The 19,483-nt window shown below is 46.3% G+C and overlaps 1 protein-coding gene across 2 annotated transcripts in view; it reads right to left on the bottom strand.

The window, feature by feature from the left end:
• Positions 1-19,483, bottom strand: part of FRMD5 (FERM domain containing 5) — a 269,594-nt gene that overhangs the window by 27,452 nt on the left and 222,659 nt on the right. For both annotated transcript variants that reach the window (XM_030190473.1, XM_030190474.1), the window contains 2 exons: positions 7,215-7,306; positions 3,719-3,793 (listed from right to left, as the gene is read on the bottom strand). In XM_030190473.1, coding sequence (XP_030046333.1) covers positions 3,719-3,793; positions 7,215-7,306 — 167 coding nt within the window. The remainder of the gene's footprint in view (positions 1-3,718; positions 3,794-7,214; positions 7,307-19,483) is intronic.

The following is a 19,483-nucleotide window of genomic DNA, read 5'->3' as shown; positions in this document are numbered from 1 at the left end:
ATGTTATGTTTTGGGGGTGTTTCTCTGCTAAGGGCACAGGACTACTTCACCGCATCAATGGGAGAATGGATGGGGCCATGTACCGTACAATTCTGAGTGACAACCTCCTTCCCTCCGCCAGGGCCTTAAAAATGGGTCGTGGCTGGGTCTTCCAGCACGACAATGACCCAAAACATACAGCCAAGGCAACAAAGGAGTGGCTCAGGAAGAAGCACATTAGGGTCATGGAGTGGCCTAACCAGTCACCAGACCTTAATCCCATTGAAAACTTATGGAGGGAGCTGAAGCTGCGAGTTGCCAAGCGACAGCCCAGAACTCTTAATGATTTAGAGATGATCTGCAAAGAGGAGTGGACCAAAATTCCTCCTGACGTGTGCAAACCTCATCATCAACTACAGAAGACGTCTGACCGCTGTGCTTGCCAACAAGGGTTTTGCCACCAAGTATTAGGTCTTGTTTGCCAGAGGGATTAAATACTTATTTCCCTCTGCAGAATGCAAATAAATTCATATACTTTCCACAATGTGATTTTCCGGATTTAATTTGTGATGTGCTATCTCTCACTGTTACCAATAACCTACCCTTCAATTATGGGCTGCTCATGTCTTTGTCAGTGGGCAAACTTACAAAATCAGCAAGGGATCAAATACTTATTTCCACCACTGTATGTGTTCCGGGGTATGTATGGCTGTGGGGTAGTTTGTAAAATGTTGAGATGAAAGAATAAGGCAGTGTGTTTTCTCTTTATTGAGTTTTAGTTTGAATGTCATAGCCCAGGTATCCACACTCTTTCAAGTCGTCTAGATATTGTTTTTAGTATTTTCAAATCGTTGTTGAACCAAGGTGTTTTATTGGGTTTGTTGAGGTATTTGTTTGTATAGGTCCTATTTCATTTAAAATGGAAATGCATCTATTTTCCCATTCTGCGAGAAAGTATTCAGAATCAGCTAAAACTGACCTATTGTTGTCATATATTGATTGCCAAAATGTTTTTGCATCTATGCGACCTCTTATAATGTAAGTAAAAAATGGAACAGGGGGAAAAAAACTAAAGAAGGGAAAATCCTATACTACTCATGGGAAAACAGAGAAGCAGGAAAGCAAAAATCACTTAGAAAAAAAATAAAAAAACACACTGCTGCGATTGCAGAACCGTCTTCACTGCTCTTCAGATGGGAAGACACTTGTGCATGCGCGGTGGGGATCTGCCAAAGGTTTCTAGAAGTTGTATAACACTGGGCAGTGTCCACACCGGTGCTCCTTCCGTGATGTCACCCACATATGAGAAACTCTGTCCTGCTTGTCCTCGGAGAAGTGCAATAACCGAACATCAAACTCTATTAGGTACCCTTGTGAAATCAAGGAATGCTTCTCTTCACTCAAAAGCAGAGAACACCAGTTTATAGGTTTGTGTAAATAAACCTCACTATGCATCAGGGAAATAGTCAAACTGCAGAATCAGGTTGAATAATTTTACTAATGCATCTTGGTTTCATACTTTACTCTGCTTAGTATCCTGTGAAAAGAATTGCTCACATATATGGGTGACGCTGTGGTTGCTCAGTGCCCATCAAACTTTTTCCAGAGATCTCTAGGAAACGTTACAACACTTTTGGGCATCTGCAGTAGTTCGTACACTCTTGCACTGTCACGGCATGTCTCAGTTCAACTGTAAAGTTGAAAGCTCAGCTCCAGAAGAGAATGTGATTCAGAGAACAGTAGTAAGCCAGACACATATGATATTCCCTACCTAAGGTCTGTTTTCAAACGTGTACATAAAAGAAAAGGTGGATTTGTCCACTTCATCCCCTTTCTTTTTTATGACAGTCTTAGAATAGATTGAGAATAACTGATCTAAGCAATAGCAGGAAATGAATGTGCAGACTAACTCCATGCTAGAACCCTGCTTCTGTCTTCTGCAAAATCATCTGATGCAGCCACTATCTAGAGTAGCTGCAAGGGTAGCGAGTGCCCTAGGCAAACCTTCAGCTTTATAACTTCCTTCTCCCCCTCCCCAAGATTTTGACAATTAAAAACAACTAGTTCCCCACACAAATTTGCTATACTAACGTAGGGTAAAGTATGTGTTGATGGGTCCTTGAGACTGTACGACTTATTTTGACTCCAACTGCTCTTTCCTTCCCTCGCCCAAGAAGCTGCTGCCCTAGGCAGCCACCTACTCTTGCTTATTGGTTGGCCCAGCCCTATTATCCTCGTTCCAATGCCAGATCAGCTTAAAATTGAAATACATGCATCTGCTATCCAAATATTCTCTAAGACACAACAAACCTGTGCTCATTGTGACACTTCTATAGTCTTAGGTCCAGGCCATGCAATGACTCATTTTTTAAAGAAAAAGAATGTAGGGTTGTTCATTTTGGATGAACTGCCTGATTACATACAAATCTAATCACCACTTAAGCTGGGATCTAAGGAAGCATGTTAAAAGCATGCATGGTGTAATTGGGCCCATACTTGTATTCAACTTTAGAGTAAGCGTGGCCAAGCCGTGGGTTATACATTACGTATTAGCATATTCAAAGCTCTAGATACAATTTCTGCAGTATTTGTGCTACCGTGTCTTGACAAAACAGGTTAAAAGGCACCTACACAGCCTTCACAGACAGCTGACCCGTTATAAAATTACACCCAACGAGGAGCGTGTTAAGATGGCGGCAGCCGAGTAGGACGTCTAGGTCTGAGCTCCTGCTATCCCTTACCTTTGTCTTCAGCAATTTGCCTGACACATGATGGTGAAGAGGAAAGGTAGCTCCAAGATGAAGTCTGGAGGTCCCCCTCCAATGACAACTGAAAATACCACAGATAGTTCCAAAGTTGTGTGTCTATAAAGGAGAGGCTGGCGGCATGTGAAGATTTGTATTTTATACCTTTGCACTTGGGGTAGTGAAGGGTTAGGTAGATTCTTGCTGTTCTCGTCACGTTTCTTGGTAGATCGATAACTTCCGTCATGTAATCTGGAGCAAGTCCGTAGATGATTCTGTGGACTATTGTGCATATTTTGAAAGTTATGCGAGCGTTAATAGGAAGCCAATGTAAGCTTCTTAGGAGGGGTTTCATGCTTTCAAAATGTGTTCTTCTGAAGATGTCTGGCAGCCATGTTTTGTGCTGTCTGTAGTTTTCTTATTATTTGATCTTTGCAGCCTACGTAAATACAATTGTAGTAGTCTACACGGGTTAGCACCATGGTTTGGATCATGTTGCGGAACGAATCCCCGGGAAAGTAAGGTTTTATACGTTTGAGCTTCTACAGTGTGAAACATTTTCTCGGTCATGTTCTTAGCTTGGCTTTCTAGCATTAGGTTGCGGCCAATTGTTATGCCTATTATAGTATGATAAAACTGAAGTGAAGTATTCCCAAAACACTCTTAACTTTTGGGGGAACCTTTTGCATCCTGGAGAGACAGTCTCAGAGAAAGAGCAAAAAAACCTCTCACACACCACTACTACATTTCAACAGTATATACTGAGATGAGATCATCTGTGGACCAGAAAAAAGTTGAAGGAAAAAGCTTTGTCTTTTGCCAAGCTCTGAAAGCCCTGAGAGAAAATGGGTATAAATAAGCATAAGGAAAGGACACTGCACTGTTACCGTTGCACAGGTTCCAGGTACAGCTGAGTCTACTACATGCAGCAAAAAGCGCACATTCCAGCATGCATGAACTATATTCAGTGATTGTTACTTACTGTCAATATTTACCTGTAACGGAACCGACTCCCTTTAAAGAATACATTACTGCTGGAAACAGTGCGCACCTGACTGGACTTCTCCAACCTGCAAAAGAAAAATCATTGCCATCACTAGAATGCCCACCATGGCCAAGAAATCTAAAATCACCAGAACGCTCACAACATCTATGACCAAAGCAAGAAACATCAACAGCACATCAACAACATTCATGGCTATCAGAGAAAGAAACGTCATCATCTAAAGGCAACCCACTTCAGCCATGGTTAATGGAGCAAAAAAAACCTCAATCTCAGTAGTATGCTCACTACAGTCTTGGCACTACAAAATGAAAATGGATCAAGAACCGTACACATGGACGACTGCTATGAATCAGTAGAAGTGCTGTTTGCTGCTATTAAAAAACAAAAGCAAACAAAAAAAATATTCCAATTCCCAGATCCAGTTTCTGTATATTGGGTCACGGATCTTGGGCTGGTCGGGAATCTTAACCCTCATATACCACCACCTAATGGCCAGACTCATGGTATACATGTATCAGGTTTTTTTTGTTGTTGTTACATTTGTACCCCGCGCTTTCCCACTCATGGCAGGCTCAATGCGGCAGGCAATGGAGGGTTAAGTGACTTGCCCAGAGTCACAAGGAGCTGCCTGTGCCAGGAATCAAACTCAGTTCCTCAGTTCCCCAGGACCAAAGTCCACCACCCTAACCACTAGGCCACTCCTCCAGGAGCAAGCATGGTCTGTGGCTCCCAGCCAAGCAGAATCTTTGTGGGATAAAGTTAAAAGTTATGGGTAAACCCCAAGACAGTTGGAAACAAAGGCTCATGGGACTTCCAACAGAGGTTGATTCTAACTGAGAAGATAGTCCAAGGACAAAAAGAAGAGGAAGACATTGCAAGGCCTACCCACATGAGTAGGTTGTCAACCACAGCCACACAGGCAAGAAATTTCACACTGGTGAAATGAGACACAAAAACAAAAATTCATATCAAAAGATTTTTCCCACAGAAATCTCTTCACTATAGTCAAAGCCACAGCCAAGAATATTAACTCTATATTAACTCAACTATAGGAATGGCAACCAGAGCAAGAATTCAGGGTAGTTCTCAATTGCTTTAGGGAATTTTTAAGAAATAGAACCATGAGGGCAAAATTTGGAAAAGAAATATCAGAACCATGGAGGATGGGCTGTGAGGTGTCCCAATTCCCCTTTGAGGCATATTTTCAAAGCACTTTGGGAGGCTAAGTTCCATAGGTTTCTATGGAACTTTGGGAGGCTAAGTGCTTTGAAAATGAGCCTCATAGTCTCCCAATTATTTTAAATATTTTTCTTAGTTCATTTGGGGAAGTTATTTATTAGGATTTATTTATCGCCTTTTTGAAGGAATTCACTCAAGGCAGTGTACAGTAAGAATAAATCAAACATGAGCAATAGACAATTACAGCAGTAAAAATATTCAAACAACAATACAAAGTATGGCATAGTAGACTACTTACAATGTCAACACAATACGTAATAGAACATTTTATTAGACAGGGTAGTGTATAAGCAAAGATGGAACATATAGATAGGTAAGAGAGTAGGGGGAGTTAGAAAGTAAGGGGACTAATTTAAAGAAAGGTGCACATGAGGTCAGAGAGATGGTTAAATATTATCTCAGCTTGGGTAGGAGTGGATAAACATGTTACTTTTTACTCTGATGCAAATGATATATTTGTGATGTCTTGTTAAACAAATGTTGTTTGGTTGCAGAGTCTAGGATGAGCGTTCATCATCTTAAGCTGAAAGCAGATAAAACAGCCTTTAGATAGGAAGTATGGTCGATTGCGGTCTTCTTTCAAAGCACTGGGTGTAATATTAGATTATGCTTCAACAATGGAAGCAGGTGTTGCCAATATATATATAAACTTTTTTTACAATATTGGCAACACCTGCTTCCATTGTTGAAGCATAATCTAATATATATATATATATATTTTTTTTTTAAGTTGGGACATATAGGACACAAGAGCCCAGTGAACGAGCATTTTAAAACAGTAGTATAACAGCTTCAATTTTTTCCCAGTTGAACTTCAGTAATATATTGAGATCTAGATTATTATAAAACATAGCAATCAAGGTGATCTTAAGGGGTGTAACAGGGAACTCCCTAATTCAGGAGCACTGGCTGCCTTTTCAAGTCAGGGCGATTTTCTGATTTCAGATTATTAGTAAGCTTGATATACCACCCTAGGGAAGCCCATAAGAGCAGTTTACAATGTAAATTCAATAATTAACATAAAAAGGAACTCTATAAAAAAGGAAAAAGAGAGTAAGTGTAGGAGAAAGGAATCGAAAAGAAATAGATTATATGGTTGGAGGGGAGGGGGAAAGAGAAAACAAAAAAGAGAATGGACACCAGAGCATGTGCTTAACATATATTGGCCTAGTAGAGAGTTATGGTTTTTCTACAGTATTAGGCTGTCTTATCCCAATTGCAGCTCAGTCTGTTTTTGAAATGCACTTTAAATAAGATACTAAGGGGGTCTTTTACTAAAGCTTAGCTCGAGTTATCTGCAGCAGGGCCCGTTTTATTCCTATGGGCTCTGCTGCAGATAACTCAAGCTAAGCTTTAGTAAAAGACCCCCTTAGTTTTAAGAAAGTTATCGAGTGGAAATACCTTGTCAGAAAATGTGAGAAGTTATCTGGAGTTTAAGCAGTTGGTTAAAACCTAGATGTTTGGAGAGCAGATTTTATTTTATAAAGGAGCCAGAAATTCTTTTTTTTTTTGTTTTTACTATTTTATAAAAATGTAATCTATAGTTAATGTATAGCTTTTATGTGTTATCGTGACTTGCAATTTCTTAACTTATTGTGAAATGCTCCAAACTTGGATGGAAACAGAATAGAAATGATTTAAATTAAACTATTTGTATTATCGTCCACCAAAGCCAAACTCAACAGAAAAAGCATAATCTGTCTCCAAAGGGTGACCAACAGAGTCCCAGGAATATAAAAAAAAGGTAATTTTTCTAAAGACTTTCAGTTCATTAAAGAAACTTGAGTTATAACTGCTACAAACCTCTGGCCAAAATGAGCACTTTTTAAAAAGCTGTGCTCACTTCAGACCAGATGCAAAAGCCAAAAGGGAAAAGAACTGGCACAAATGTTTATTAAAAAACACATACTTTAAATCTTAGTGTTCCAGTCACCTAGTTGTGTAAATAGAAGCTTTCTGAAATCACTATTTCCGCTTCTCCAATGACCTGCTGAACTGATACAGCCAGCTACGTAGCAACACAGTAAGTGGGAAGGGAAAGCAAGTGATGGCAGATAAAGACCTGAACGGTCCATCCAGTCTGCCCAACAGTCACATTCATTTACATCAACAATGAACGTGATATTATATACTTGATCATGATCTTTCTTTGGTGTTTCTGGGACATAGACTGTAGAAGTCCACCTGGCTCCCCCCACCCTTCCTCTGACCAAGAGACAGAAGCACACACTCTGCTTTCTTCTCACTTGTAGAATGACTGGTTCTCTACACCACATTTCCAGAGATGTTTGCAGGCTTCTGGGGTTGAGGCGAAATATGTCAAAATCATCTTCCTATCCTGAGAAAAGCCAAGAATTAAAAACAGTCAGCCAGAAACAAAGTATTAAAATGCTAGGCTACAATGAAAGCATTACAAATAATTATACAACAAGTAGAACGATTTTATGGAAATTAAAACAAAAATGATATGTAAATAAAACAATTAAATATACCACCAAAACATTAAATACAATAAATGTAAGAGCATAGCAAAGCTATTTACAGTGCACATACTATTAATGAACTACTGACTGACAGTTAATCACCACAAGGTCCATCTCATCTGCAGTAAGTACATAAGTGTTGCCACACTGAGACAGACCAAAGGTCCATCAAGCCCAGCATCCTGTTTCCAACAGTGGCCAATCTAGGTCACAAATACCTGGCTAGATCCCAAAAATGTTCAATACATTTTATGCTGTTTATCCCAGAAATAAGCAGTGGATTTTCCCCCAAGTCATTTTAATAATGGTCTATGAACTTTTCCTTTAGGAAACCGTCCAAATCTTTTTGAAACGCCGCTAAGATAGCCGCCTTTACCACATTACCTGGCAACCTCTCACTGAAGAACCAAGTGAAATCTACAACAAAGAAAATGTTCCACTCAATGTGGAAACTCAAACGAGTGAAACCATTCTTCCCGAGGGAAACATTTCGCAACCTGATACAATCAATAGTACTAAGCCATGCAGACTACTGCAATGGAATTTATGCGGGATGCAAAGAACAAATCATAAAGAAACTTCAGACCACTCAAAACACGGCAGCCAGGCTTATATTTGGAAAAACGCAATTTAAAAGCACCATACCCCTCTGAGAAAAACTGTACTAGCTTCCAATCAAAGAACGTATTGCATTCAAAATCTGCACCCTGGTACATAAAATAATCTACGGAGAAGCCCTGGCATACATGTCTGACATCATAGACCTACCAACCAGAAACACAACAAGATTAACACGAACATACCTAAATTTCCACTACCCAAGTTGCAAAGGACTCAAATACAAATCAATGTATGCATCCAGCTTTTCCTACATAAGCACACAAGTATGGAACGCACTACCAACAGCCGTGAAAACAACGTATAACCACCTAAACTTCTGGAAATCACTAAAAACTAACTTGTTCAAAAAGGTATACCCTGCCAACCGAACCTAAATGCTGGAACCCTGCAACACGTCAAAACTAAAGCTCGTAAAGGACATAAAATAACTCTTCTATCTACGCTTCCCTAATGTGTCTATCACACATGAACCTTATTCTACCACAACATCACTTTGTTATTTGTTCATACCGGAATTGGTGAACGCTGTTACGGTACTATGTAAGCCACACTGAGCCTGCAAATAGGTGGGAAAATGTGGGATACAAATGTAACAAATAAATAAACAAATTCCAGAGTTTAATTACATGTTGAGTGAAGAAACATTTTCTATACTTAATTTTAAATTTACTACTTTGTAGCTTCATCGCATGCCCTCTAGTCCTAGTATTTTTGGAAAGAGTAAACAAGCGATTCACATCTACACGCTCCACTCCACTCATTATTTTAAAGACCTCTATCATATATCCCCTCAGTCTTTTCTCCAAGCTGAAGAGTTCTAGCTGCTTCAGACTTTCCTCATAGGGAAGTCGTCCCATCCCCTTTATCATTTCCGTCGCCCTTCTCTGTACCCAGTGACTCGCAGCCTTATGCTCCCTTCTTGGTTAATCCTCTGTACAACTCTCGCTTTCTTCAATTCCAATGATACCTGCAACTGTCTTTCTGTGAAAAACTTTTCAGGTTTTTAAGTCTGTGTCTGCCTTTTCAAATTTTATATGATTGTCCTCTCTTTTCAATTTAATAAGTTCATCCTTGCTCGAGTTCTACTCAACAAATACACTTACATAAGCTAGAGTTGCCTTCATTAAGACTATCTTCCATTGCTAAACAGATTTTTGATTATGCAATTCCTCCTTTGTAAAATTCTTTGCTGCCCTTAGATGTGAACCAAATTCATTAGAGTTAGAAAAAAGTGAAGCCAAATCGTGACAAATATTTAGGATAGTTTAAGTTCGCTCAGTCCAATTTTTAATTTATTCTGTATTTTCTTTTTTTTAAAATGTAATTTCTTAATCATTTGTAAACCGATCTTGAGCTCCAGGTACAGATGGTATATAAATGCCCTTCTTGTTGTTGTAACACCTCAATGTATCCCCTTGGAATCTCATATCGTAGTCTATTGCCTATTGTCCAGAAGAGGTGTTGTGAGAAGACTTCCAGAAAAAGATTTAGGTGTAGTAGACAAATACGCTGGAATCTTCTGCCCAGTGTGCAATGGTGGCAGTAGCCAAAAATGCTAACAGGATTTAGGAATTATTAGGAAAGGGATGGTGAACAAGACCAAGAATATTATAATACCACTGTATCTTTCCATGGTGCAAGCTCACCTTGAGTATTGCTTTCAATTCTGGTCACCATATCTCAAAAATACATAGCAGAATTATAAAATGTTCAAAGAAGAGCGACCAAAATGATAAAGGGAATGGAACTCTTCTCGTATGAGGAAAGGCTAAAGAGGTTAGGACTCTTCAGTTTGGAAAAGAGACAGCTGATGGGGGATATGAATGAGGTCTACAAAATCCTGAGTGGTGTAGAGCAAGTAGAAGTGAATTAATTTTTTACTTTTTCAAAAAGTACAAAGACCAGGGAACATTCGATAAAATTACATGGAAATATTTTGAAAACAAATAGGAGGAAATATTTTTTCACTCAACATATAGTTAAGCTCTGGAACTATTTGCCAGAGGATGTAGTAACAGCGTTAGCGTATCTGGTTTTAAAAAAGGTTTGGACAAATTCCCGAAGGAAGTGTCCATAGTCTGCTATTAAGAGATACATGGGGGAGCAACTTCTTGCCTTGGGATTTATAGTATGGAGTGTTGCCATAATTTGGGTTTCTGCCAGGGGTCTGTTACCTGGCTTGGCCACTGTTTGGAAAGCAGGATACTGGGCTAGATGAACCATTGCTCTGACCTAGTATAGTTATTCTAAGTTCTTTCTCCAAGGACAAGAAGGCCTTCTGTATTCTCACAATCTGAGAATACCTAGCTACCAGGCTCACTGAAAACAACGTTTGGACAATAGAGACTCGAAACACTGAGGCCTCAAAGTCAATTAACCTGAAACTATTTAAACACTAGTTGCAAAGGTACAGCCTAGAACTAAAGAAAACTGGGACTAGGGGAATGGAGTTGGATTCCAGACACCTAACAAATTCTTCAGGACTGCCCGACCAAACCAGCTGCCATGTCAGGTATCCTGCTCAAGGCAGTAATGAGTTGTGAATGTGTGAACAAAAGACCACATAAGTACATAAGTAATGCCACACTGGGAAAAGACCAAGGGTCCATCGAGCCCAGCATCCTGTCCACGACAACAACAACAACAACAATCATTTCTAAAGCGCTACTAGGGTTACGCAGCGCTGTACAATTCAAACATAGAAGGACAGTCCCTGCTCAAAGAGCTTACAATCTAAAAGACAAGAGAACAAACTAAAGACAAATGAACAATCTAGAGGACGAGTGAACAGTTAATCTGATAGGGTGGATAGATTGGTGTATTTTATATTTCTCGAGCGGTTAGGCGCCGAAGGCAGCATTGAAGAGGTGAGTTTTAAGCAGAGATTTGAAGATGGGTAGGGAGGGGGCATGGCGTATGGGTAAAGGAAGATTATTCCAGGCATAGGGTGAGGCAAGGCAGAATGAGCGGAGCCTGGAGTTGGCAGTAGTGGAGAAGGGTATGGGAATAAGGGCTTTGTCCTGTGAGCGGAGGTTGCGGGCGGGAACATAGGGGGAGATGAGGGTGGAGAGGTAGTGAGGAGCCGCAGCCTGAGTGCATTTGTAGGTAAGGAGGAGGAGCTTGAATTGTATGCGATATCTGATCGGAAGCCAATGAAGTGATTTAAGGAGAGGGGTGGTATAACGGTTTTGGCGGAATATAAGACGTGCAGCAGCGTTCTGAACGGATTGAAGGGGGGATAGATGGCCGAGTGGGAGGCCGGTGAGTAGTAAGTTGCAGTAATCGAGGCGAGAGGTAATGAGAGCGTGGACGACAGTTCTGGTGGTATGCTCAGAGAGGAAAGGGCGAATTTTGCTGATATTGAGGAGGAAGAAGCGACAGGTCTTGGCAGTCTGTTGGATATACGCAGAGAAGGAGAGGGAGGAGTCGAAGGTGACTCCGAGGTTGCGGGCAGATGGGACGGGGAGGATGAGGGTGTTATCAACAGAGATAGAGAGTGGAGGAAGAGGAGAAGTGGGTTTAGGAGGAAAGACAAGGAGCTCGGTCTTGGACATGTTCAGCTTCAGGTGGCGGTTGGACATCCATGCCGCAATGTCGGATAAACAGGCCGATACCTTGGCCTGAGTCTCCGCAGTGATGTCAGGTGTGGAGAGGTATAGCTGGGTGTCATCAGCATAAAGATGATACTGAAAACCATGAGACGAGATCAGCGAGCCCAGAGAAGAGGTGTAGATTGAGAAGAGAAGGGGTCCAAGGACAGAACCCTGGGGAACTCCAACAGATAGTGGGATGGGAGTGGAGGAAGATCCATGGGAGTGTACCCTGAAGGTGCGGTGGGAGAGATAAGAGGAGAACCAGGAGAGGACCGGGCCTTGGAACCCAAAAGAGGACAGCGTGGCAAGAAGTAAGTCATGATTGACAGTGCCGTTTCAGTCGAGTGCAGAGGGCGAAAACCGGATTGAAGTGGATCGAGGATGGCGTGAGAGGAGAGAAAATCAAGGCAGCGGCTATGAACGGCGCGCTCAAGTATTTTAGAAAGGAAGGGTAAAAGAGAAATGGGGCGGTAGTTGGAGGGGCAGGTAGGGTCAAGTGGAGGTTTTTTGAGGAGAGGTGTGACAACGGCGTGCTTGAAGGTGTTGGGGACAGTTGCAGTGGAGAGAGAGAGGTTGAGGATGCGACCGATGGCGGGGGTGACGGTATGGGAGATGGTGTTGAGTAGGTTGGTGGGGATGGGATCAGAGGAACAGGTGGTGCATTTCGAGGAGGAAAGAAGGCGGGAAGTTTCATCCTCGGTGATCTCAGGAAAAGAGGAGAAAGAGACCTGGGTAGGTTGGATGAGGGAGAGGGTTAAAGGGTGAAGAGGAGGTGGTGGCTTGGTCGTGAACTCAAGGTTGATCTTTTGCAGTTTGTCGCGGAAATAGTCGGCCAGTGATTGAGGAGAGAGAGAAGGGGGAGTAGGAGCGGGGGGCACTTTTAGGAGGGAGTTAAGGGTGGTGAAGAGACGACGAGGGTTGGAGCTAAGAGAATTGGTCAATTGGGTGTAATAGTCCTGTTTTGCACGGAATAGGGAGGAGTGGAGGGAGGATAGCATGAATTTGTAGTGGAGGAAGTCTGAAAGGGTACGAGATTTCCTCCAGAGGCGCTCAGCGGATCGGGTGCAGGAGCGAAGGTGACGGATGCAAGGAGTCAGCCAGGGCTGGGGATTGGTGCGTTTTGTGGGACGGGAGATTGAAGGTGCGAGGGTATCTAATGCAGAGGAGAGAGCGGTGTTGTAAGCGGAGACCGCTTTGTCGACAGTTGCGGAGGACGTGATGGAAGGGAGGAGATTAGAGATAGTAGATGATAAGGTGGAGGGGTCAATAGCCTGGAGGTTCCTGGAGGTGGTGGTTAAAGTTGGACGGGGTGAAGGGGGGGGGGGGGTGAAGAAGTGTGAATGTGATCAGGTGATGGTCGGAGAGAGGAAGAGCTGAGACGTGGAAATTGGAGGGTGAGCCGGAGGAGGAGAGGACGAGGTCAAGACAATGGCCGTCACGGTGAGTAGGGGTGGTGGAGCACAGCTGGAGGTTGAAGGAGGATGTTAGGGTGAGGAACTTAGAAGTATGGGGGTCGGATAGGTCATCAGCATGTACGTTAAAGACAGCGGACCAATCCAGGCCAAGGGCACCTGGCAAGCTTCCCAAACGTACAAACATTCTATACATGTTATTCCTGGAGGCTGACCTCATATACTACTACTACTACTACTACTACTTAACATTTCTAGAGCGCTACTAGGGTTACGCAGCGCTGTACAAAATAAACAAAGAAGGACGGTCCCTGCTCAAAGGAGCTTACAATCTAAAGAACGAAATGTCAAGTTGGGCAGTCTAGATTTCCTGGGTAGAGGTGTAGAGGTTAGGTGCCGAAGGCGACGTTGAAGAGGTGGGCTTTAAGCAGAGATTTGAAGATGGCCAGGGAGGGGGCCTGGCGTATGGCCTCGGGGAGTTTGTTCCACGCGTTGGGTGAGGCGAGACAGAAAGGGCGGAGCCTGGAGTTGGCGGTGGTGGAGAAGGGTACTGAAAGGAGGGATTTTTCTTGAGAGCGGAGGTTATGGGTAGGAACGTAAGGGGAGATGAGGGTTGAGAGGTAAGGAGGGGCTGCAGATCGAGTACATTTGTAGGTTAGTAGCAGAAGCTTGAATTGAATGCGGTACCTGATCGGAAGCCAATGAAGTGACTTGAGGAGAGGGGTGATATGAGTGTATCGGTTCAGGCGGAAGATAAGACGTGCAGCAGAGTTCTGAACGGACTGAAGGAGGGATAGGTGGCTAAGTGGGAGACCAGTGAGGAGCAGGTTGCAGTAGTCAAGGCGTGAGGTAACGAGGGAGTGGATGAGAGTTCGGGTGGTGTGCTCAGAGAGGAAGGTAAAATTATGTATCATACCTGATAATTTTCTTTCCATTAATCATAGCTGATCAATCCATAGACTGGTGGGTTGTGTCCATCTACCAGCAGGTGGAGATAGAGAGCAAACTTTTGCCTCCCTATATGTGGTCATGTGCTGCCGGAAACTCCTCAGTATGTCGATATCAAAGCTCCATCCGCAGGACTCAGCACTTAGAGAATTACACTCACAAAGGGACACTCTGCCCAGCTCACCACCGCCGAAACGGGGGAGGGGAATTAACCCAGCTCATCCCCACACAAGTGGGGGAGGGGAATCCGTCCAGCTCATCCCCGCGGAGCGGGGGAGGGACACCACCCCGCCGATGTGGGGGGATCTGGCTTATCCTGCAACCGCAACCGCGGGAGGAGCTGACTGACCCTAACACCGCCGATGCGGGAGGGGTACAAAAGCTGCCCTACAGCCGCACGAAGCGGGAGGGAGTGCCGGCAGAATTTAAGTCTCAATCCAGCCCCGTAAAACGGAGGGGAGAGGAATGCAGCAGCTCACTGTAACACAAACTCATCTCAACTCTTGAAGAATCCAAGTGAAAAAACTTGAACATGAAGTCCTCCTGAAGTAACTGAAGACTAAACTTGAACCTAAAATTCAACCAGAATAAAACAGTACAGATATCTGGGAGGGGCTATGGATTGATCAGCTATGATTAATGGAAAGAAAATTATCAGGTATGATACATAATTTTACCTTCCATATCATCAAGCTGATCAATCCATAGACTGGTGGGATGTACCGAAGCAGTACTCACCCAGGGCGGGACATAGAAATCCCTGACCGCAACACTGAAGCTCCAAACCGGGCCTCCGCCCGAGCAGCCACAGTCAAGCGGTAATGCTTGGAGAATGTATGGGCCGATGCCCAAGTTGCCGCCTTGCATATCTCTGCCAAGGAGACGGACCCGGCCTCTGCCATCGAGGCCGCCTGAGCTCTAGTGGAATGAGCCTTCAGCTGGATAGGCGGCACCTTCCCCGCGGCCACATAAGCCGCTGCAATGGCTTCCTTGACCCATCTTGCCACTGTAGGCTTAGCAGCCTGCAGACCCTTACGAGGACCTGCAAACAGGACAAACAGATGATCCGATTTCCGGAAATCATTGGTCACTTCCAAGTATCTGATGATGACACGTCTCACATCCAGATATTTAAGAGCAGAGTATTCCTCTGGGTAGTCCTCCCTACGAAAGGAAGGGAGACAGAGCTGCTGATTCACATGGAAGCGAGAAACAATCTTGGGCAGGAAGGAAGGCACTGTGCGAATAGTCACTCCTGCCTCAGTGAACTGCAGAAAAGGCTCTCGACATGAGAGTGCCTGGAGCTCGGCAACTCTTCTGGCTGAAGTGATAGCCACCAAAAAGACTGCTTTCAACGTCAGGTCTTTCAGAGATGCCCTCGACAAGGGTTCAAAAGGCGGCTTCTGCAATGCTCTTAGCACCAGGTTGAGATTCCACGCAGGCACCACAGAGTGCAGAGGAGGGCGCAGGTGATTAACTCCCTTGAGAAAGCGCACCACATCTGGCTGCGAAGCCAGGGAAACACCCTTCAGTCGGCCCCTGAAGCAAGTCAGAGCCGCTACCTGGACTTTAAGGGAACTGAGCGACAGGCCTTTCTCCAGACCTTCTTGCAGGAACGCCAACACTGAAGAAATTGGAGCAGTGAAGGGAGAAAGTGAGCCCGCTTCACACCACGCTGCAAAGGTACGCCAAACCCTGGCGTAAGCAGTAGAAGTAGAGTGCTTCCTCGCTCTCAGCATAGTGGCGATGACCTTGTCTGAGAAGCCCTTCTTTCTCAGACACTGCCGCTCAATAGCCAGGCCGTAAGACCAAAGGGGGAGGGATCCTCCATCACCACGGGACCCTGATGCAACAGGCCCTGCTCCACTGGCAGCCGCAGAGGATCGTCGACTGAGAGCCTGATCAAGTCCGCATACCAGGGACGTCTGGGCCAATCCGGACCCACCAGGATTATCCGGCCCGGATGCTTTGCCACCCGGTCTAACACCCTGCCCAACATGGGCCAGGGTGGGAACATATAGAGAAGCTCTTGTGTTGGCCACTGTTGGAGAAGAGCATCTACTCCCAGGGATCGAGGGTCCCGTCCTCTGCTGAAAAAGCGCGGCACTTGGCAATTGGCCGATGACTCCATCAGATCTAGGCTCGGCTGGCCCCAGCGCTTCGTGATGTCCAAGAACGCCTGAGCAGATAGCTGCCACTCTCCGGGCTCCAAGGTATGGCGACTGAGAAAGTCCGCCCTGACATTCATGACTCCGGCAATGTGGGCCGCTGACAGCTGTTCCAGGTTCGCTTCCGCCCACTGGCTAGAGGGGCGCTCTTGGTACCTCCCTGGCGGTTGACATAGGCCACAGCCGTGGCATTGTCCGACAGGACCCGTACTGGCTTCAACGCCAGTACCGGGATGAACTCCAAAAGCGCCAACCGAATGGCTCTGAGTTCCAGGAGGTTGATAGACCACTTTGCCTCTGCAGGAGACCAGAGCCCCTGCGCTGTCCTTCCCAAGCAGTGGGCTCCCCAGCCCGACAAAGAGGCGTCCGTCGTGACGACAATCCACTCCGGGGTCACCAGAGGCATTCCCGCAGACAACTTGTCTGTCTGCATCCACCAGCTCAGCACCTTGCGCACTGCTGGGTCCAAGGGAAGGTGCACAGCATAATCCTCCGACATCGGAGTCCAGCGCTGCAGCAGAGAGTGTTGTAGTGGTCTCATATGAGCCCTGGCCCAGGGCACTACTTCCATCGTGGCCGTCATAGAGCCCAACAGCTGCACATAGTCCCAAGCCCGAAGAGGAGAGGCTACTAGGAACTGATCCACCTGAGCCTGAAGTTTGACCATCCGATTGTCTGGCAGGAACACTCTGCCCACTTGGGTGTCGAATCGAACTCCCAGATACTCCAGGGACTGAGTCGGGCGCAGCTGGCTCTTCTCCCAGTTGATGATCCATCCCAGGGAGCTCAAAAGAGCAACTACCCGGTCCACAGCTTTGCCGCACTCTGCATAAGAGGGGGCTCGGATCAACCAGTCGTCCAGATAAGGATGGACTTGTACTCCTTCCTTTCGTAGGAAGGCCGCTATGACCACCATTACTTTGGAAAAGGTCCGCGGAGCAGTAGCCAACCTGAAAGGGAGGGCTCTGAACTGGAAGTGTCGTCCCAGGACTGCAAAACGCAGAAAGCGTTGATGAGGAGGCCAGATGGGAATATGCAGGTACGCTTCCTTGATGTCCAAGGAAGCCAAGAACTCTCCTGCCTTCACTGCCGCTATAACAGAGCGGAGAGTCTCCATGCGAAAGTGCCGCACTTTCAAGGCCCGATTGACCCCTTTGAGGTCGAGGATAGGCCGGACAGAACCTCCTTTCTTTGGCACCACAAAGTAAATGGAGTAACGTCCCTTGCCAATCTGATTTTCTGGCACCGGAACGACCGCACCCAGGCGGATCAGGTTGTCCAAGGTCTGCTGCACTGCCACAGCTTTGACCGGAGACTTGCAGGGAGAGAGTACAAACCCGTCTCTTAAGGGTCGGCAGAACTCTAGCTTGTAGCCGTCTCTGATGACTTCCAGCACCCAAGCGTCTGAAGTTATTGTGGTCCACTCGCCCAGAAACGAGGACAGCCGTCCTCCAATCTGCACTGGGGCGTGGACCAAGGCCCCGTCATTGGGTACGAGACCCTGGGGGAGGACCGGAGGGAGCACCTCCGGGACGGCGGTCTCTGCGAAAGGAATGCTGCTTGGGGGAGAAATTCCTCTTGAAGGAAGAGGGGGCAGAGGAGCCCGACCTGCCCGGGCGGTACCGACGGGCTTCCTGAAACCGTCCTCTGGAGGTACCGGGGCGAGTACTAGCCCGAGCCCTGACCTCTGGTAACTTCTTGCCCTTAGACGTGCCGAGATCGGTCACGATTTTGTCCAGCTCGACCCCAAAGAGCAGCTTGTCTTTAAAAGGCAATCTAGCCAGGCGGGATTTAGAGGCGTGGTCAGCAGACCAATGCTTCAGCCAAAGCCACCGCCGCACAGAGATTGTCTGAGCCATGCCTTTAGCTGAGGCCCTCAAGACATCATACAGCAAGTCTGCCAAATAGGCTAAGCCCGATTCCAGGGCCGGCCAATCAGCCCTCAAGGAATGATCCGAGGGGGAAGCCCGCTGCACCATAGTCAGGCACGCCCTGGCCACATAGGAGCCGCAAACTGAGGCCTGCAAACTTAAAGCAGCCGCCTCAAAGGACGACCTTAAGGCCGCCTCCAATCTTCTGTCTTGGGCGTCCTTTAGGGCCGTGCCACCTTCCACCGGCAACGCCGTTTTCTTAGTCACCGCAGTGATTAAAGAATCCATGGTAGGCCACAGATAGGCCTCACGTTCACTTTCAGGCAAAGGATAGAGGCGGGACATAGCCCTAGCCACTTTAAGGCTCGCTTCCGGGACATCCCATTGAGCCGAAATTAAGGTGTGCATGGCATCATGCACGTGGAAGGTTCTAGGCGGGCGCTTCATCCCCAGCATAATGGCAGAGCCAATAGGGGCTGAGGGAGAGACGTCCTCCGGAGAGGAAATCTTCAAAATGCCCATGGCCTGCACTAACAGGTTGGGCAAATCCTCTGAGCTAAAAAGCCGCGCTGCAGAGGGGTCATCCGCTCCAACCGAGCGGGGATCCGTCTCCTCCAAGGAATCCGCAAAGGACCGTTGGGAGAACTCAGATACGCTGCCCTCATCTACATTGGAGGAGACAAAGTCCTCCAAGGCCTGGGAATCAACCCGAGGGCGTTTACCTCCGGGGACCTCAACCTCTTTACCAGACGAGGGAGCAGGGGCAGCGTTCTGCATAAGGAAGGCCTGATGCAGCAGCAAAATAAACTCGGGGGAGAAACCCCCCAGACTGTGCACTTCCGCAGCCTGGGCTACAGCCCTAGACGCACCCTCAACCGGCGCTCGCAAGAGCGGGGGAGAGACATGCTGCGCATCCAAGATGGCGTCCGGCGCGACACTCCGCGAAGGAGCCGCGTGGGAAGAACGGCGCTTAACTTTAGCCATTTTTGTGCCGTCGCCCAAATTAAGGGCGTTCATGGCATTAATGTCTCCTACCTCAAGGGCGGCCCAAGAAGAAGCCATCCGAGCCGCGTGGCCGGCCAAGATGGCGGAGGCGAGCAGCGGGGGATGGGCGTTTATGGCGGGAAAAACCGCCACGCCGGAGGAAGGACCGGGACACTCATCGGTCACGAAACTGTCACCCAACAAGGGCGAATCAGACTTTAAAACCCCCGCATCCCCTCTAGAAGCGCCCAAGCGATCCGGGGAGCGACTCTTTGCGCCCTCGCCCTCCGACGCCATATGCCACGTGGAGATCAATCGGGGAACCCCCTGCCCGCTATAAAAAGGTAAAAATTACCTGCTTTACGCTCCGAGCTGTAACGACCTGGTGTCCCAGTGAGTAGCTGCAATAAACGTTTAAATAAACGTCGAAATAAA

The sequence above is a fragment of the Microcaecilia unicolor genome, chromosome 1 (assembly GCF_901765095.1).
Source record: "Microcaecilia unicolor chromosome 1, aMicUni1.1, whole genome shotgun sequence".
NCBI lineage: Eukaryota > Metazoa > Chordata > Amphibia > Gymnophiona > Siphonopidae > Microcaecilia > Microcaecilia unicolor.
Note: the sequence above shows the minus strand (reverse complement) of the source record. Positions and strands in the feature narration are given on the sequence as shown.